General features: G+C 42.5%; 1 protein-coding gene across 10 annotated transcripts in view; it reads right to left on the reverse strand.

The window, feature by feature from the left end:
- The window catches only part of MYOCD (myocardin), a 170,141-nt gene that overhangs the window by 67,586 nt on the left and 81,060 nt on the right, over positions 1-21,495 (reverse strand). For 6 of the 10 annotated variants that reach the window (XM_085616768.1, XM_085616765.1, XM_085616767.1 and 3 more), the window contains 3 exons: positions 16,714-16,769; positions 8,579-8,654; positions 3,655-3,816 (listed from right to left, as the gene is read on the reverse strand). In XM_085616768.1, coding sequence (XP_085472894.1) covers positions 3,655-3,816; positions 8,579-8,654; positions 16,714-16,769 — 294 coding nt within the window. The remainder of the gene's footprint in view (positions 1-3,654; positions 3,817-8,578; positions 8,655-16,713; positions 16,770-21,495) is intronic. The other 4 variants (XM_085616772.1, XM_085616771.1, XM_085616770.1 and 1 more) reach the window with 1 other exon arrangement.

Consider the following 21,495-nt stretch of genomic DNA (forward strand, 5'->3'; position numbering starts at 1 on the left):
GCCGCAGCGAACCAAGCCCGGGCGTCCCCTCCCGCCTCCCGCCAGGATCCAACCGTCTTTTCCGGTACATAAACACATTTAATTCAAAGGCTGAGGGTGTGCAGAGTCACTCCACTGGTATTATAAACAAAGCAACTACATGGCAAGGTAATGTCGGAGAACGGATTACCGATACAAAAAATGTTTAAACGAACTTTTATCAAAGCAACTTGGCTAAAATTGGGAGTGCTTAGAAACAGGCTAACTCCATCACTTGCTGCTGTGCAGCCGTGTAAGTCCTGGTCTGTAAGTAAGTCATATTTAAAATGATGAGCCCTTCCGGTGCACCAGTGCAAAGGTGATGAGCTGTGCCCCTAAGTACAGTTTCGAAGCAAACCCTTGCAAGAATTCCCAAGCAAGACTCCGCTGAACTTCCCGCCATTTATTGCTGCTGTTTTTTATTTCACAAAGTCATTTCAACAGAGAATGTGCTCACTGTACATGAGCATATACACATATACCACTTATGTATGACTTTCACACATACATTAAGAAATATGAACGAGCGTCGCCCCACGACCTTCAGAGCTGAAAAATAAAATGGTAATAAAGTTTATTTCTTACCGTTTTATTTTTCAGAACCCGCCCTGAACTAAGTGTCAGGATGGGGCATGGCCAACGCTGCTGAGTAGCAGCAGCAGGAAACTATGCGCGTTAAAATGCGCATGTCTCTTTGGCCACTCGTCTTGGGCCAGCCAGTCAGACATGCACATTTTAAAGTTCTCTAACTTAACTGTCTTAGACATCTGGGCTACAGAAAGCACAGGCCTCCAGTGCTTTTAGGAGCGCTGGGAGAGCCTACTCTATCCAATCCTGGTGCTGCTTTCATGCTGTGAAAGCAGCACCACGATTGGGTAGTGCAGTTCCCTGCATCAGGAGCTTCCTGGAAGACAACTGAGGGAGGAGGATGTCATGCTGCAAGAAGGTAAGTGAATTGTTTTATTATTTTTTTTTGTGTGCCCTCCCACCTCGGCGCCTCACCACCCTCAGTACAAGCCTGCCACCACTGAATATGAATGCGGACTAATGACCTGAGCTGCTGATTTTCCCTCTGGGGAGCCAGGTTCGAGTCTGGGCATTGGCTCAACATCCTCTGACTCTAAGCAAACTACTCAATATTCTGTTCTTCAAATAAAATGAATCTGATCTTGTGTATTATACTCTGGTGCTCATGTAAAGTGCTCTAATGCCCTATATAGAGTCCAAAATGGATTAATGGGCCTCCTTTTAATAAAAACAATTGTTAGGAGGCCTTATGCCATGCTTTGCTACAGAAGACGTTTTTCAAATTTGCTAAAATCCCTAGTATCAACACCAAGATTTTTCAGAATCCTTGTGGTTTCAGTGAAAGGATGCCATAGGCCAGCACCCCACTCTGATAAAGTATTCCAGCTCCAGAACTCAGTTGTATGGGCAGATGAATGTCTTGGACACAGTCCAATTATAAAGGGCATGGTCAAGGACCCGACATTTACAAGCAATTGCAGTTATTTCATAAAAAAAAATCTCCTCATCTCATGTTCATTAAAGTTAGGTGAGTCACAAAAGTTTTTTGTTTAAATATCGAGTGGTGGTTCTAAAGGGTTTGGGAAGCGCTGCTCTGTTGGATCTCTGTGGCGGTCATGCACCTGCGATGGGGACTCTCAGGAAGTGTTTCTTACGCCATAGTTTACTTCTAGAGAGCCAGCAACGGGTTCACTTCTTTATACATATGCTTTCAGGCCATCAGTAACCTCAAAATGGCTTATAGTTATCCTTCTGTTTACTAAATGCTGACATTTCTTTTCCGCTGTCTGCTGAGGACCTTTTCGTTATATATTTCCAGTCAGCTGCACTTTTGCATTACAGTGAAACCTATTGCATTTAAAACTATAAAAGGATGCTGGGTTTGTTGCAACAACATAAGGCATGGTGCCTGAGGTTTACTGAAAGTGCAAACTGAGTAAAAAATTGTGAGCAATAAAAAATGTCAGCTTCTTTAGAAGCCTGCCTCAAATTGGCCACATTTTATAATGTTTGACTTAAACATTCCCTGCTTGCCTTCCTTGTTTTTCAACTCTCTCATGTTCATTTTGGATAAGTTAGAATAGCTTGGAGTACCATATCTATAGAAAATGATTTGTAATTAACTTGGCTAGGCTCCCAGGAGAGTGAGCGCTTTCTACAATAGCAAACTGAACGCAAATTATTAACATTTTTCAGTATAGCTTCCTCTGAACTCGGTAAAACCAAACAAGCGAGGCTTAATTCCATAGTATATTGCCACTTCTATATTTGTTATAAATTCAATTTCTGTGAGAATCTGAACTTCAGAGGATGTTTGCATACCAAAGACTGACAACTAAAAGTAATGACACCGTGGGCAACCACTGGCCCTTCCGTTCCCTACCCCACCTCTTCTGCCCTGGGCTACTGTGGAACGAAACCCTGCGGTGGCAGTCCTGCATGTTTTAGATTTAGGGGGCAGCTATTTGAAATAGTTTCTCAAATATTTTCATTTTTTAAATCTTAGCAGCCATATTTGGGTTTGATTGGAAGATTACTCTGCCACAAATTCTGCAAAACCCCAGTTAGCTTGCTCTGTTTAGAGTTAGGCAAACCATTATGTTCCCCCTGATGAAGCCTCCACTGTCTCCATCCATGGAAACCATAGACCGATGGCCCAACTAATATTGGGCCATCGGTCAAAGTACCTCAGGCCAGCTTCCTGATTTAGGACTGTTCCAGAAATTCCTTAAATTATATCATTATGCCACTTAGGTGACATTTGTGGTAAATATTTACAGCAAATGCTTAATTTGCTGTAAATTCTTCTCAAATGCATGGGAACAACAGAACATGAGCACCTGTTGTTTATTTTTGTGCACTATCTTTTTAGAGTAAAATCAGTCCTCACATCAAAAATTGATGTGAGGATTCAATTCATGCTAAAATATAATGTAAAATGACAGTTTTGCATTTTGCATAATTGTGTTTATTTCATGTAATTTTGCCAACATTTTGTGCAATTATGCACATTTTTGACACCCATGAAAAGCATCTGTTCCAGTAATATATGCTCTAAAATACAGATTATCAAACTCTTGACCCTACTTAACATCTTTCTACACAAATGTTGACCTATATTTAATGCTTGACACTCATAATTTTGAAAACCTTACTGGTTTTCAATGAGCTTGCTCAAGGCAAGCCCTTCTGCAAAATACTTTCCATAATCCAAGAATACCTTACAGCCTCTCATTACAAACATTTGACGGTGTCCACCATATGTCCTTGAGGGTTGCAGTTGTGTCAGGCTTGAGCCGTCCTCAATTCTTAGGATATATGTACATGAGCTACATTCGCATGCAAAAAAATCTCAATTGAACCCATCTACGCAGTCAGAGGTGTTCTGAAATTCCAGTGCCATTCCTCCTCTTGAGGACCATTCTAGGACACCTTTGCAGAACATCCTTGAGGTGTTTTACTCTTTCTAGATAAACTCTATAGACATAAGAATTTGATAAATGATCTACTTTATTTCTGTTAATACAACCTAGATTAAATTTGCGTATCCACGTCATACTGTTCATAGGTGGCTGCAGAAAATAAATAAGGAAATAGTGCTTGGTCTACCTTTCATCGCCTCTTTCACAGTTGAATCAACTGGAATGATATTCTTCTCCACCAGTTCCAGGGGACCTGGCCTGAGAGCTATCTTTTCATTCAGGTCATCTGCAAGGCGGGCTCTTTTCAGCTTCATCTGAGTAGCCTGAAGCGACCCATCTGCGCCTGAGTCTAGGAGGTCAAAACCAACAGGGTCAGCTCAAAAACTCGACAGTTCTACTTTTAATAGGAAATAAAGACAGACACTAGCTTTGATTTGCTTGCTTGTTAGAAAGAATTATACGGACTTATTATTGCCAGGATGATGCAGTTAGTTAACACTCCCTGTTGACCTCTGCGTTAATATGAATGATATTAGTTCAAATCTTGACAAGGCCTGCTACGATTTTAATTCTTCCACAGTCGGTAAATGTAGGACCATAAAATGGTTATGATACCAGTTCTTTACAGTACTTAGTTGTGTGTCAGAATGTCTTACAGAGAAATGTTTTTCTGCCATAAACATTACCTACAATGGTGAGATATTTTTGCAGGTGGTATTTAGGGCATTTTATTTGTTGGACAATATTCTGATAGCGCTATTCTGATATCACACCCTCATCAGAGCCTTCCAGATGTCTACCTATGTGGGAGTTGACTGTTTCCTATCTTGATGGGAGAGAATTACTCTTACAAACCTCTTAAGAAGGCTACTATTTTCATCTGTCACTTCCAGGTCTGAGGTTGGACCTCTGAGGAAAGCATTTGAGTATGTTTTTCCATTTATTAACATAAAATAAAATAACACTGGCTTGCTGGGCCTGAAAAAAACTATATATGACTTCCTTGACATGACACTTCAAACCTGGAAGTATCAGCTACATAGAAATGATGCCTCAATCTCTATGATCCCTGCTTTTTAACAATATATGGGCCATTAAAGGACTAGAGAGATGTCATGGAGTGGCCATTAAAGGCAGGGAGCCTCCAGCTAAGCGTCTGGAGGTTTCTATAAAGATGCTCATGTTGTTTTTTAAAAGTTTGTTTTGAAGAGTAATGAAATGCGCCATTCGGTGGTCATTTGAGGCTACTTTTACACCAGTGAGTCATTTAACAGGTTGAGTATATCGTTGTATGTTATCTTGGTGACCCTCGCATAAGTGTATACATATGTCACAGGCATCAGATCCCAGAGCAGATTTCCGAAAAGTCTAACATTATTCTATAGCTCGTCTGCATATGAGACTATTAGCGTGGTCTATAGAAAATAAAAACACATTACGTGCAGCAGAGACCAATCAATGGCAATAGCAACTTAGTAAGAATTATAAACATGTCGCTGAAATCACATAATTGTATTCAGGGCATGGTTTAGGGGAGTAGATCTTAACTTATGGGACCTCCACTTCAATATTACTGGAACCTGGAGATCTCCCACTAAACCATTATGGGGATCCGGGTACCCGTACTGAGTCATTAATTTAACTGGGGACCTCGGCCTAAGCAATTTCAATAATTAGAACCGCAAAGCAATACATAAAGATTCAGAAACAAGCATTCATCAAACAAATACACAAATGACTAAATATTTTATTTAATTTACAAATATTTAAAAAATCAAAATTAAAGTGTTAACGGGAAGGTTGGAGCTTTTCTAAATTCAATTGAATCCACCCATTATGCATACTATATTCTGTGTGACGCACTGCTCTCCTTAATCAATCTGAGGATACCAACATGGGGGCTAATTTAGAGTTTGGTGGATAGGGCGCTCCATCCAAAAAGTGACGAATATTACATCCGCCATATTACAAGTGCTATTGAATATAATGCACTTGTAATACGGTGGACAGGATATCCATCGCGTTTGTGGCATAGTATCTTATCCTCCAAACTCTAAATTATCCCCAGGATTTTTAGCTCCCACTTTCAAGTTCCCACACATTTACTGAAAGTTTTAAACATTTCAGTTTTCAATGTTGCTTCTTTATTTATATACACTTTATTAATCTGTTAATATCACTTTATTTTCTAAGGAACTGAGGACCCCCTGAGCAGGTTAAGAACCACTGGTTTAGTGGGTAAAGTCAGTATACGGGTGGGTTATGACTAAATACATATGGGTGAAGTAAAGTTCAGATTGGGCAAGCTGTTTACGGGCAAGATGTGCCTGCAGTTCTTTCCTAGATACAAACAATAAAACTGAGCTCTTAAAAGGATGGCTAGAGAGTTCTATAATTCATGACGCTCCCTGAAAAGAATTGTTTAATGCCTGAGGTCTTGTGAATTTCAGCTGTAAGAAAGCCACCCTTATATCTGCGCGAGGCCTCTTGGAGCTCTGTTGTTTACGGGGACCGTTTCTGTGATGCAGCTCTCTGGGGCTGTCTCCCACAATAAGGCCTCCAGAGCTGGATAAATGTCTCTAGATGTGACCTCTAAGACTGGATTTATGCCTCTATGTAGTGCCTTACCAATGATACATCGCACACAACTCATTGACAGACCTAAAAATAGGTACAAGTGAACGATGGCAAGCTTACGGAATGATTATTGCGAGCCAGACACACTGAAGAAGCGCTATAATAGTGAGACAAGTAGGAAAGTGAAAACCTCTACAACACCTACACCGGCCTTAAAGAAAAGTGATTAGAAGCCGAAGAGCTAGAAAGGCCACATTTGTTGAAAGCGACTGTTTCTATACGCTTCGGAAACTGTTGTGGTAACTTCCCACAAGGCAAGCCATGGTTGAAAAAGACATGGACATTGATTCAACAAAGCCCTGGAGGGCTACTTTTTAGCAGAATGACATCACACAGTCGAGGCTTTGCCTATCAATAGCCTTCTCTTGGTTGCTGAGGGTTTGGGGTAGAGCAATGGGTGGAAACCTCAGAAAGTAAGCAAAGCTATAAGGCCAAAAATACAAGAGATGTGGGCTCAGTTCTTCCGAGTTGTGGAAATATGAGGTCATTCCAAGATTGTCTCTTAGAGATGGGGAACGATGCTCAGGGATCAGTGAGTCCCATATGTTATATTTCCTTTGCGTTCCATTTTTCACCAGTAAAGCTCACCTGTTCTGAGGGAGATATTTCCGGTTAAAACTCTTGGAAGTCGAAGTAGTACTCTTGCAACATTTATCATTCCTGGTGTGGCTGCTACCTCCTCCTAGCGGCCACATGTGGAGCTACGGGATTCTTGTAATGAAGGCAGCCAATACCTTCAGCCTCTGGGGTGTCAAAGGGCAGGTGAGTGGGATCCACAAGTTGTCCGAGGGATGCCCATGACAGACACCAGGGTTCAGCTGGGTATTCTTAGAACGTTGTTTTCCCCAAATAAAAAGTGAGGACTGGAACAGCCCATATCTTCGTGAGTCTGCTCCGTTATAAATAGAGGACGTGGTCTTGAAAAACAATTGACTTAGCAAAGCCCTTTAATCCACGAAGAGCGAACAAGGAGCCAGGCGGCTGGCCTGCTTTCTGTAGCTGACGACAACAACAACGCGACCTGTCTGTACACGACAGCTTCATTTCCTGACAGCCCATCTGCCTGAGCTATGATCCATTGAATGCTGTGAGATATTATTCATTATCTGCTGTGAGAAAGGCTCCCCCTTTTCTCGGTCCACACATCTGGCTTCATGATACCGCTGTCTTCATCAGTCTCCAATGCCAGAGGGGATCTCTCACAAAGACTGATGTACACTGTTAATGCAACGCACCAACTGGGATTGCACCAGGCGTGTTCCACGACTGATGCACTAAATCAAGCGTCGACTTCAGTCTGACCGGGAAGCTGATGCTATTTGGGAAGGTACAATCTTGGCAAGAACTAAACACATCTCCCACTCTTCTCCATGCAATTAAGCCACTCCCCTCTCTCTCTCTCTCTCTCTCTCTTCTCCCCCTCTCCCCCTCGCTCTTCCCTCTCTCTCCCCCCCTCTCTCTCTCTCTCTCTCTCTTCTCCCGCTCTCCCCCTCGCTCTTCCCTCTCTCTCCCCTCTCTCTCTCTCTTCCTCTCTCTCTCGTCACCTATGTTCATTCTCTCACCCTCTCATTGAAGGCAGTTTGCCCATTTTGTAAAGTACATATTCCCTCCATGGGGCTTCTTGGCGCTGAATAGCAGATGTTTGTTGTTACCTAACTCAAAAGCACTCATAGTATCCCACTTGGAGGGATGAAAGGCTGAGTGGACTGTAGTGATTCCAGCCTGTGACCAAGAGGCAAACACTGATTCCCGGAGTGGGCGCATTAGTCCACACTAGTCTCACTTTACGCTTAGCCGCCTCCCAGGAAACAACGAAGCGTAGAGTATTATATGCTTGACATCACTGGATGCTGGGGCTTGACTCCAGAAAACATCCAATATGCTCTGACGTTTCCCATTGGCAGGTGAGCATGTGCATGCGGATTCCTTTTCAGGGGCAAACACAGGCATTTGCGGGACCGACCACTAATGGGGTGCAGCATACTTGGTAGAAGAGCTGAGGGGTTCACTGCACCCCGGTGTGACTCACATGCACCCGAGTTTGTAAAACTAAGAAGGAGGCTAAATATCAGTTGTTTTTTTGGATTTGTTTTTTGTGAATCTTTAAGATTGCATTGTGTGATCGGTGCTTCTTCTAAACTCGTGCTTCCTAATAAGGTGGAGTGGATTTATGAGAAAAGCTACATTCATTCAGGCGTGTTCGTGCTTTAAGCCCTTTAAATTCAAACTCTGAGCCGAGTATCCAATGACTGAGGCTATGCCGCCCCTCAGGAAGTTTGGCATTCCTTCAGTGAGTGTCAGTGTGTTTACTTGAGCTCTGCAGAAATGTGCAGATGTTACGACATCTGCACCGCCATGGGCACTGATGGAAACGTTTATCTGGTGTACCACATAAAAATGAGGAGCGACGCACCCCTTCCAATGCATCAATATTATTTCACACATAAATAGAAAAAAGAGGAAGCACTTCTTACCTTCTAAAATGTGCATATTGACCAAATCCGACCTTTCAGGTCTGTTCCTCATTTTGTGCTTTAAATATTCTTCAGTCTGTAAAACAAAAATACATACACATAGCTTACACCTTGAAGTAGGATACTTTGTATTTTACGTATATTATTTGAAAATGTTTCACATATTTCTATTGTTATGCCACACAGATTGCGGTCAAGTCAACATCTTTTATATACCATAAAACGACTGGAGACCATTTAGTTCTCCAAATGGTTCTACCCCTTGTCATTCATTTATTCATTCATTCACTCTTCTATTGACACACACATGCAATGCCACTCTGTCAGACATGGCTAAGGGCACCCAGATACTGAACAATCAATCAACCTCAGCGCCACCAATCAGTGCTTACTTCTTCGGAAGGTGACATATGGATCTGCTATGGTATATGTAACTGATGCAACTGATTATTCCAGTCTCACCTCAAAAGGCTGTATGTCTGAATATGTAGACATAAAAGAAACCTGGCATAACTACTGTGTCCTAAATATCGTTTTCACAAATACCACCCCATTGGGTATAGATTTTCCAATATTAACTCCAATGGAGTGATATTTTTGGAAATAATATTTAAGACACAATGTTGAATTCAGATAGTGTTATGCCTGTGACATTCTGGTGTCATAACCTAACACAACAAGCATGCTTGCACTACATTTAGACACATGCAGCAGTTTTTTCATCCACATACATAATACCATAGGCGTAGGCAGACTCAGACAGTGCTGAGCTAGAGTGACAGAGCAGAGCCTCTCTGCTTGGCTCCAGAGCTTGGGCAACAGCTGGTAGAGTCAAGAGCCCTGCTGGCCTGTTATTTTAACCAAGCTTCATAAAAAGTACTGCAGGTGCCCTCGAGATACTCCTTCTCTGGCACTCTCATCTGTCACCCACAGTGGCCCAAACTAGCTGCACCTCAAAGTTACCCACAATGCACCAAATCATGCATAACCTACCCCTAATGGAAATAGGTAACGTTTTGTTATCTGAACACACACACAACGGAGTTAAAATTAAATTGTTGAACACAATCCTAGTTTTTGGACTTTTTGACTATATGTAGGCTCAAAGGTCACTGTTCCGCCAAACCACACGATAAATGTCAGCCTGTTCTCTTTAGGAAAAAAAATCTCAATGAATGTTTCCCTGGCTTAGTTATTTGTTCCATTTGGGAACTGTCTGAATGTTATCTGTGTTTAAAGCTTCTCCCTTTATTTACGGTAGCTTGTGCCAGACTGAGTCCCTTGACATTTGGCAGCAGTATTATTTATAACGCGCACCCATTCCAACAAGCATTTGCAATGCAATAGGTCTCGTATTCACACGACTTTGAGCAATTGGCATTGTAAATGACAATGCCTTTTATTTATGTTTTGGTTTTTAAAACATAAATAAAAGGCATTGTCATTTGCAATGCTAATAGCTTAAACTCTTGCAAATGTTTGCATTCCAAATGCTTGTTTGTAAAAGCGCCCTATGCTGCGCTTTCACTTTAATGGCGGCCACGCCCCTTTCTTTAGACGACACGCCTCTAAAGAAAGATGTGCGGCTGCAAATAAAGTGTAAGCACGTATGGGCACTTTTACAAAAAAAAGCATTTGTTTAAGTTGTCAAACAAATGTGTTTTTTTGTTAAAGCACCCCATGTCGCACTTTAACTTTAATGGTGGCCACGCTCCTTCCTTTAGAGGCGGCTTTTGTAAAGAAAGGTGCGCAGCCGGCATTAAATAGAGAGTGTAGTATGGGGCACTTTAAAAAAAAAAACATTTGTTTGTCAAATTAACAAACAAATGTTTTTTGTTTGTCGTAAAAGCACACCATGCTGTGATTTAATTCTAATGCCGGCAACGCCCCTTCCTTTAAGACGCTACTCGTCTAAAGAAAGATGTAGCCGCCATTAAAGTAAAAGTGCGGTATGGGGCGCTTTTAAAAATAAAAAGCATTTGTTAAGCAGCATAGCGCGTGCTGAAGAGCCGTGCTGTGCAGGGAGCATTTTAGAAAGATAAAGTGCAGCGCCCATGATCGGGCGCCGCACTGTCATGAAAACAAGGTGGGTTAGAGAGAGCCTGTTGTGCCTGTTAAAACTGCTAGATGAAAGATATTAAAGAAAATAATGCTCACTGACTGTAGCTAAAATAGACAGTGTAACAACACAAGTAAAAAGTCGAGTCCTTATGTGAGGTTGCAAATGCAGACAAGGCGTTACTAAAGCAGAACTAACATGTCTATTTACGAATCAGAAGCAACCATTTAGAAAGGACAGTAGCAGGAGCCAATCGAAAAGATGGGCAGAGAGTGGGCGGAGCTTCAAGTCCATACAGCATGCCTCGCAGTCCATGCTCAACATAAAAAGTCTCTGTGAAACAGTCTTAACTGCAAAGTTGCCCAGTTTGTTTTACCAATGCCCCTCTGAGGTTAGCCTTATGTTAGGTATTGCCAGTCAGTGTACACAACCATCACATTTTCATTGATAGTATAAGTAAAACCAAACTGTTCACCAGTAAGTGTGGAATTTATTATTAGAAATATGGTCATCACAGTCAGTTTCTACCAGTCAATAGCTAAGTCAAGATTTCGACAAATTTCACTCTCTTATTTACTGCAAAATGCAATTCACACCTTCCATGTTTATTGCTTCAACAAGTATTTCCTTTACATGTGTTAAATTCTCTAAAGGTACACCTACTAGATTTCCCCAAAAGAAATGCCACTTCTCCCCATCCCATGTCTGACCCACATTTAACCCTTCTGTTGAGGATCCCCTTCCGCCTCACTGTTTTCAGCCTTTTGTACAGACCACAGGTGCTTTGTAATTAGAATTGTGCAAAGTCTCATACCTAAGGCTATAGAGCCACTGAAAGCTAGAGCCCGACTCGAGTGAGGCTCGTGCCAGATGCCTGGCTCTGGCTCAGTGTGCAGTGTTCTAGGACCATCGATCCCAAAATGAGCTGGGCTTCTAGGTAGCCTCCGCCTGCCACCCATGCTCAAACCTAATGCACCGTAAGCAAAGCCAAAGGGTTAACCTTTGATGCAAAGCAGGTGTGAGAAAGAGATACCCATGCCTGATTGCATAATGGGAAACTAAAAAACCTGGGATCAGGTACTGCTTCCCTGCTTGAAAAAATTGTGTGATCCTAAGCAAATATTTTATTTCGCTCTGCCTCCTTTTTCATTATCAGTTCACATGAGAGCACTTTGAAATATTCAACTTTAGAATGTGCACTGTTCAATTGCTTTTTGTGTTTGATTTATTATGCTACAATGTTGATCCATATATAATAAGAATCTAGGCCACACAAAAGGTGTACACAACTGACGCCTCCAAATACACCAATGGAATCGTCTCAGATGGGGGGTGTCATAAATGCTTCTGAGTTCATGTTTAAAAACAAACCCTTTTATAAAATCCTTCTTATGCAGCGATATAATCTAAGGTACTAAGCTGAAACGCTTTTGCATGATAAAGAAATATGTTTTAATTTTTTTTTAAAGATGCTTCATTATATTTGTACATGGTGTCTGTTGCACCACTCACATGCCAATCATTTTCAGGGCTCGGCTCGTGCATGGGCACTAAGAGCCATGCCAGGCCTTTGCCTCAGCTCTGGTTAATTTGTTGGCTCACCCACCTCTTACGAAGACCCTATAGTTCCTTGTTCCTTTTTAGGTCTCGCCTGACACAGCGCATGCGCTGGTCTGGCGAGACTTATTGAGAGGGCTCCAAAAAGTGCTACCAGGCCAGCCTAGAGCTACAGTGCATGTGCGCGGGCGCGCGCGCCGCGCTTTACCGCGATTACTTTCACTTTTGTGGCCGCAGGGCCGCTTTGATGTTTGATCGTGATCGCGACTGCGATCACTTTCGCGGCCGTGAGGCCGCTTTGCATAGCCAATAGGTCTCGCATTTGGGACCTTATAAGTATTTAGTTATGCAACTGTTGCATAGCTAAACACTTATAAGGTCCCAAAGGCGAGACCTATTGGCTATGCCAATGCTTGTTTATTACTCAAGCTAGTTAGCACCGTGAAGAGATATGAGCTCGGCTCACGAGCTGAACCAAACGGTGCAGAGAGAAATACAGCAACTATCGATTTGTATTGACCTAATTACACACGGCGCGCAAAAGTAGCTGCCACCAAGTGCCTCATTATTACCGGGCCAGTAAAATGACTGGCGACACTGGGCTTAGTATTAACCTTATCATGTGACATTTCCACCCTGTTTAGTGACATACAAGTGCGAGGTCCTCAAGGAGCACTAACATGCAGGACCCTTCATTACCAACAGTTTACTGCAAGTTCTTCTCCTACTCCAAGCCCTTGTCCTCTCACAAGTCACAGGTGCTCCCAGCAGGTGGAATGTGGAATGTGGAGATACCAGGCACAGAATTACAGGATGCACTACTACCCTCCACTGATGCCACACAGCTGACACTTGAAATCATGCGGAGTGTTATCACCACTACAAACCCTCAGCTCATATCACTACCCACTACTTGTAATGAAGGCCGAAGTAGTGCCGGCATGTTTTGCACATCAACACTTTCTAAACAGTTGTTTTTGGGCAGAAAAACCACTTATGTTTGTTTAAGGGCAAAATACACTGGTATCATTTAGCACCAGAAAACGGTGCACACCAGATTGCTGCTGCAATTACCACATTGTGCAATGGTGACAAAGGGTTAGATGCACAAAGCGGTTTTGCTGTTCCAAATGGCCCGATTCATAGAATCGGATTGTGCGTGACCGCAAAATGCTTTTTGTCATGTACAAACTCCAGATTGCGATTCGGTAACTTGTTCTTAAATCTCAGTCTGGGTTTGCGAACACAAACAGAATTGCTACTTCTTAGGGACATGTTCAGGGTATCCCTAACAAATAGGAAATCTGAATGGCATGTACCAGTGTTTTGCGACTCAAATATGTTCAGCAACAACTGCACTTTACTCATTCGCAAATGGGACAGGACCCAAGAGACCCCTTCCTCTATGAGAATGAAAACATATTTTTTAAGAGCAGGCAGTGGTCCCAAGGACCACTGTCTACTGTTAAAAAACTAAATATGAAACGTTTCATTTTAATTTTGAAACGCATCCCGCTTTCTTTAAGGAAAACCTTCTGCGTTTGAACAAAAAAAGATGCTTTATTAAAAATCAATCACAGACGTGGTGGTCTGCCCATCGCAAAAAGGAGGTGTTTGGTCATCACTATTACCAACGGGCTTTATTAGTTTTAGTGCGGTGTTTGCGGACAGGAAGTGTTGTAGTATCCTCTGCTTAGAGACAGTGCTTAATTTGTACAAACATAACTGCAGGGGCCCAACGTTTTTCTTATGAGCCCGCAGTGTAGTATAGTTTCAGAAACGGTATGCACGCTGACCGACATGAAATATGCGAATAATAAAACTGAAAATTGGATGCTAGTAACATTTTATGTCAGGAAACTTTCCTTGCTCTGCTGGCAACCATTTTTAATACTGAAATATGAAACCTGGTCTAAGTCGTGTTTTTTTCAGCTAAGGAGACTCACTGTCAGAAATAAGCAAAACAGAATGATGCGTTTCAATTATTAGAGTGAAGGGGGTGCATGTAGGTGCATTCAGCAAACACCAATCTTAATTAACATTTATGATTTTTAGAGGGGTCATCCGGGAGATGGGAAAGGCGTTAGGCCATGATATTAATGTCAACCCCAGATGGCCATGTTAGCTTTCTTTAACTGATGTGTAAGGCACTAAGGCACAGTATTAAACCCAACTATAGATGGCAACACTAGCTTTCTCTGATTGATGGGTAAGGTGTTATGGCACAGTATTAAACTAAATTATAGGTGGCCATGGCAGCTTTCTCCGATTGATGAGTTAGATGATACAGCACAGTATTAAATCCAGCTCTAATTGGCCATGCTAGCTTTCTCTGGTTGACGGATAAACATTATGACACAGTATTATATCCAACTTCAAATGGCAATTATATATTTCTTGGTTGCTAGGTTTCTAGGATGATTGCTGTGTAAGGTGCTATAAATGGCTAGGTTTTAAGTCCAACCCTACATGGAAAATCTAACTTACCAAGATTGGGGGGAGGGGGGATAGGGACTTATACCACAGTGTTAAATCTAACCCTAGATGCCCTTGCTACATTTCTCCTATTGACGTGTAGAATGTTATAGCGCAGTAAAAAATGCAACCTTAGAAGGCAATGCAAGGCTTCTCTGATTACAGACAAGTTCATAGTAAGCCGTGAGGCGGTACATATTTATTTGCAAGATCGATACCTGTCCGCCGCATTCGATATGGTCAACCATGAGGTCTTACTAACTAGGCTTGCTGGAGTCAGGGTAGAAGGTACGGCACTGAAGTAGTTTCAATACTACCTGGCTAACAGACGACAGGCAGTAGCCCTCCCCCCTACCAATCGGAATTCACCAATATCCAGCATGGTGTCCCTCAGGGGTCCACGATTAGCCCTATTCTGTTTAATATTTATATGAGCCCACTGATGGCTGTCATTAAGTCACACAATATTAAGCTAGTAAATTATGCAGATGACAAACAACATATCCTGTCTCTGGAAGGAAATCACTCTACATCACTGGAAGATGTCCATGCGTGTATGCAGAACACAGCACAATGATTGAAAAATAATGACTTGCAATTTAATGGTGACAAGATGGAGATTTTATGTTGTGCAGCTGGGAAAGCCCCTCTTTCACTTCCAACCAGGTTCTGGCCTATTCCTACATCTGCACCACCGACACCCTCCGAGATGGTGCGAAATTTGGGAGTTAGTTTCGACAATAAGTGGAGTCTAGAAACTCATGTGAACAAAACAGTTGGGAGATGCTTCTCCCTGATAAGAGTGCTTCGGAAGGTTCTTCCGCTGTTACCAACACAGGCCAGAGCACTGATCGTAAGGAGTCTCATCCTGAGCCGATTGGATTACTGCAACTCCCTTCTGCTGGAGTACCCAAGATATCTGATTGGGAGACTCCAGAGGATCTAGATAATGGCGGCCAAGCTAGCTCTAATGAAACCAAGACGTTCGTCAGCCTCCCACGCTCTCTTGGAGCTTCATTGGCTTCCAGTCCCACAAAGGATACAATTCAAGTCACTTTGTATTGTTTTTAAAGCCCTGCACGGATTTGGGCCTTTACCATTACAGAACAAATTTGAATGGTATGTCCCCTCTCGTAGCCATCGCTGCTCTTTAGCTAAACTGGTGAGAGTGCCCAAATTTAGAAAAATAAAATCTGGAGGAAGGGCTTTTAGTGTTGCAGCAGCACGGCTCTGGAATCAACTTCCAACCGCTCTCAGACAGATGGAAAACTTGATGCAGTTCCGGAAGAAACTAAAGACGTGGCTCTTCCCTCGAGCATAACCCCGGCTCTTCCTCACCTTCAATGGAATACTATCTCTCTTGCTGCACTGGGGCCCGGTAGGTTATACGTATCTTAGCGCCAGGATACCCATAGGGTCAGAGTGCGCTTTATAAGTTCTGCTAACATTAACATTAACATTCGTCAGTTGTCTTAAAAAACAGCTACAGATAATTGAATGCACAATTAATTAGATACTTTTTATGTGCTTTGAAATGTAGTTTAACTTCATGAAACTTTTAAGGAGTTCTGCTTTCATGCCAATTACCTGGCGCAGGATTTTCTACAGTAATAATGTTTTAACGAGTTTTTGAGGCATGACCTTTCTCATTCATTTGTTAATCAAAGCAAAAATAAAACAAATAACAATAAAAAAGGCAACCCCAAACGTATCCACTCTTGTAATGACCATATAGTACCCAGGCTTGTACAGGCTTAATGCATGCAACCATTGTGTGATGGTACATGACGTAATACGACATGACAGCGTGCGAACATGGATGCCACGTGTCAGAGATTCACCCTTTCCATTGTATATCTCTCCTGCAGTACACAAGAGAAATATTTCAGGCTCGGTTGGAAACTGAATGTTTATGGTACCTCTAGGTCTATGGTCTTGGAGAAACCTATGCTCGCAGTGCTTGTCATAAATTGTGCTTCGCTGAAATGGAACCCTTGGGTTGCGCTGATTTATAAAGACAGGTGCGGATATGCGCAGACGTTACCTTGGCTCGCTCCAGGCTTTTCCTTTGCTCATGGAATGCAGCTGGGCTCTTGAGTGCTGGAAGAATAGGAAGAAGATGGGCCTGATGAGTGACAACTCTGCAATAGGAATGCTCATTACCTGCTTTTAATCATTGGACACAACGTCCTTAAACTTTGCAAAAATGAAGTTTCCATTGATTAGCATTGTATCCTAGACCGCTCTGGAATGAGAGCCGCGGCAATGGAATTGACTGGGCAGAACCCTGCTTCGCTTGATCTCTCTTTCACTAATCCGACTTATACGTTGCCAATTGTTTATTTTGTCATACAGTAGAAAATAAAAGTAGCCAAACAACAAAATTTCAACATTCCTTTGAATAGAGTAGAGAGACTACTAAAACGTTGGATGGGGGCTGGATATTAAAGAATTTGAAATTGATACATAATTATTTTTACATCAACTTGCTTCAAAATAAGAGTTTCTTTTTACAATAAAACAAGAATATGTCACAAGTTACTGTTTCAATAGTGGTGTTTTAATTTAAATTATCGCAGCGTCCATTATGTTTTTATGTTATATGTTTTACAAGCATTATCCGGTTGTATCTTTTTAGATCCATAAACAGAAGTGGTCCACTGCCACAGGAGTCTTTAAAGGGGACATTGGAATATTTAGTGATGACAATAAGAAGGTTGCCAACTGCAGATAAATCGCATAATGATGCGTTTTGTTACCAACAACTCAATAGTAAAATACCGATAACATTTTGGATACAGAACAAGATATTTTTTCTTATTCAGAGATAGACTAAATGATAACAGACCTCATAAGACCACCCCAGCATGAAGTGATGCTGCAGGCAAAAAAACGCAACCTGAGCATGGAACGCAATTAAAGGTACCATGAGATGTAGCAACCCTTGGCTCGTACCACTGCCCTTCCTACCGCTGTCTCAAGGGCCATGGGGGCAGTGCTATGAATAGAAGCAAACAGGGCTTGAATCTCCCTGCATCCTTGTGATGTTCACATGCCTTGAGCTCTCTCTAGCACTTCAGCATTAGTGCAAACAGTGGGACTAAGAATCATCTGCAACACTTTCCGAGTCCAACGAGTGCATGCTATCGCTTCCGCTACCCCTAGGATTTTGGTAAATCAATAAGATTATAGCAAGGATGTCAAGGCATCTTATGCAAGCAAGGAAGATGGGCTCCTCAACCTGCTGGCCGGATAGTAAAACACACACACAATTGGGATGCAGTGGGCCCTCCACACATCTTTGCATCAGTGCTATTACGCCTGCTGCACTATTGATAGTTATGCTCTTGAACTTGATGTCTATTCTTCAGTGTGTGTGTGTGTGTGTGTGTTGTGTGTGTGTGTGTGCACGTGTGTGTGTGTACATAGAGTGTGATTTCTTAGGTGCCATTTGCAATTTGACGTATGTACTAATAGGCCACATCGCAAATTGTCATTAAAGAGGGTCACAAAATGACCTCTCTGATTAATAATAATTGGGACGGTCACAACTTGCAACCCCTGCGATTTGCTAGGAATACAGGGAAGGTCATCCGCAATGGACAGCAGACCTCGGGCCCTTTATTTGCATTTCCAAATGGTAAGATTCTTTTTAAAGCAGCCTCTGTCCATTGAATGGACAGGAGCACTCCATACTGTTTCCAAAGGGCGAAGTTATGCCATAGGAACACCTTCCCCTTTGTGAATCAGTTAACACCCCTACTTGGGAGTAGGGCCAAACTGGCCTATAGGGCAATCAGTGAGTGCCCGAGAGGCTGGTCTGATAGGTCGGTGTGTGGGCCAGTTTCTTGGAAGCTTGTGGGCCTGTCATATGGTCTGGTGGGCTGTGGATTTCCCTGATACAATCACAAACATTGCCTGTAGCTAGCACCAATGCATGCAGCCTCTCATACATTTCTAAACACCTGTGCAGTGTGTCTTTGCAAGTTCAAAGCCACCCTATTTACAAATGAGGGACACTTTTTTAGCACAAATCACGGATACATTGCATTGGAATTCTCAAAGAGAAGACGGAAGCTACTTTTATGTTCACTTCTTTTTGCGATTTGGAATGAGTCACAAAAGGTATTTAATGATTCAGAAAAACTTGACCAACTGGCTCACTGTTTGCAGCTACAAAGCCTGTAATTGTATTATTTGCGGCCTTTGCAACTGCATAACAGTGTTGTACATCAGGCCCGACCAGTCTTGAGAAAAGGTCCAACTGTAACAAGCTGGCGAAAAGACCAGGCGGAAGGGGCTTGTGAAAAGGCCACTGTGTGTGGTATGAATGCTTGTATTTTTGTGTGTTGTGTGTGTGTTGGTGTGTGCTGCGTGCATTGTGTGAATATATTTGTCCGTGAGTCTACAGTTACCTGATAAGCACTTGTAGTTCTCAAGTTTCTCCAAAGAAACTGTTACAGTTTCACATAAATCTCCATCGCAGGTGCTGAAAAAAGCTGCGACAATGTCCCCTGCAGGAGTGGCGTACGACTGTCGCTCCAAGACTATAGATTCTCAAGCACAACGCATAGTCTCACCTGCTCTCATCTTAAATAAGCCTACCGATTTCTCCATGAAACAGTCGGATTGGGATTACCCACGAAGGTTCCATCTGCCCCCCCTTCCTATGAGGCCTTGGCTTTATGTGTAGATGGGGTCTCCCACCTCAGTGAATCCCTGCATGCTTTGCCAGTTCCCTTCTTAAAAGCACTGCAAATTTGAACCTGCAGCAGGTTGGTCCAAACCCGGGCATCTTTCCTGCTGCCCCCACCAGCTTTATTATATTAAATCGGCATTTGGTGCAGGTCGAGCCTGTACCAGTAACTATTTCAATGTGGCATCCACGCTGGTGAGGGAGTCCATGGCTAGAGCACCCTCCGCACTCACCTTTTCCATCACCTCTCCCAAACACCATGTTCCCCACTCACCTTTCAATGGTCTGGTCTTCTGGATTCCCAGGTCAAACCATTGCACTCCAGATATCAACTTAGGGAATGTTGGCAGGATAGTGGATCTACTGTCACACCCAGGTGAACTGCACCCCTTTTAGAGCACTCCACGACTTCTGAAGTTATGATCGTGCTCTGTGCAGAAACATATGAATGATACTTGCACATGGTTGCCAATATAGTCACCCCGCGTTGATGTGGATTCCAAACGAACCAGTGCTCTAACATTAAGAAAGAACATGTTCTATGTACTTCGCTTTGCAGCTCTCCAGCACTGCGGGCAATAGGTTTTACCACCTCCCAGCGGGGCTGCAACACTTGTACTGAACTGAGAAAGAAGAGAGGCTGACTCTTGAGGGGCAGGGTTTGATCCTTTGAGTTACAAGTAAGTGTAACTCACGCGGTTGATACAAGTGCAACATCCCAGTGAGCTATTTTACCAATCTGGGATAATATAAAGCAATCAATGCGGTGCAATAAGTCGCAACACAAGACACAACACAATATAACATATTCCAATAAGCAAAATGGAACAGCGCCGCCATCAATCACGCTGTCGATTAAGTAACTTTAAGTGACTAAAACAGGATTTCTAAGTTAAAGTTTCATCTTTCAGACAAGAACACACTAGCACTCGGAAAATATTTCAAAACATAACTTCCCAGGCACAGCTCAGGAACCAAGGGGGCGTTCGCTGCTGTTTTTTTTCCTTTTCTTGATAGGGCCACTTCACTTGGGTTTTGAGAGCATTAGGATATTTTTAAAGGCTGGTTGGCAAGTGACACGCAGCACCCGAGTAACAGATAAAAACACAATCTGAAATTCCTTCCAGGCCAGGCACACTTTTGACAATCTCTATTTCCGAAGGTTTAAATGCCTTGTGAGAAGGATAAGCGTTTGCTCTGCATTGTCTCTTTCTGCACCGTTTATCTACCAAATTAGTGCCCAGCAAATGATGCCCTGGTAATTAAATCCAGAGATCTCTGTGTATGTAATAGCTACAGAGCATCGAGTGAATGCAGAACTCGTGCATGAGATTTACTGCCAACCCACTGCCATTTTAAAGAAGTATCAACCGATGTGAGTTTTTATCGCACCCTCAGAAAACGCACACATGTACCTAATAACAACAGCCAGTGACAACGCATCAGACCTCTGTTCGTAGTGCGCCACTCGTGGTTAGCTTGCATTTCAATAGGCAAACAGGTTTGCTATATTATGTGACTCCTCCTATGTTAACTATTGAACTATATCAAAAATGTAAATGTATACCTACACTGCGCTAACTCCAAAGCGCAGCCTGAGGCAGAATAAATAGAGAGGGCAAAGGGGCCTCATCTACAGGACACTACAATGTGCTCGGACAAATGATGGCTGCTTTGCAGCCCTCACAAAGTTCTAAGGACACTTCTCACGTTTTTGGCTTTCCAACATTCGTATTAAATTATCCTACTAGGCTGTGAAAATTATCTTTTGCAGTGCAGGAAATCGTAGCAAAGGGGAAGGTGGAAGAAAAATTATAGAAGAGGGCAAAACAAGGAATTTGGTAAAACTTTGCCAAGGATACACTGTACCCTACCTTATTTCTTAAGACTAGTTTGGATTTTATAGATCTCTATCATATTAAATTGATACAATCTGTGTACAGTGCCCTCTGCTACTTCAACAGGATCTTTTCTCTCTATAACTCCACCACAGCCCTCTTCTGTTGTAGATTCTCCTGTCAGAGGCCTCAAATCCTTGCCACTCTTCTAAATTAGAGATAAATATAAAGGGGACGATTCCCTAAGGGTCTCCGCACTCGTGGTGAAGACCCGCACTTGTGGTGGAGGCCC

The sequence above is a fragment of the Triturus cristatus genome, chromosome 7, assembly GCF_964204655.1.
Source record: "Triturus cristatus chromosome 7, aTriCri1.1, whole genome shotgun sequence".
Classification (NCBI taxonomy): Eukaryota; Metazoa; Chordata; class Amphibia; order Caudata; family Salamandridae; genus Triturus; species Triturus cristatus.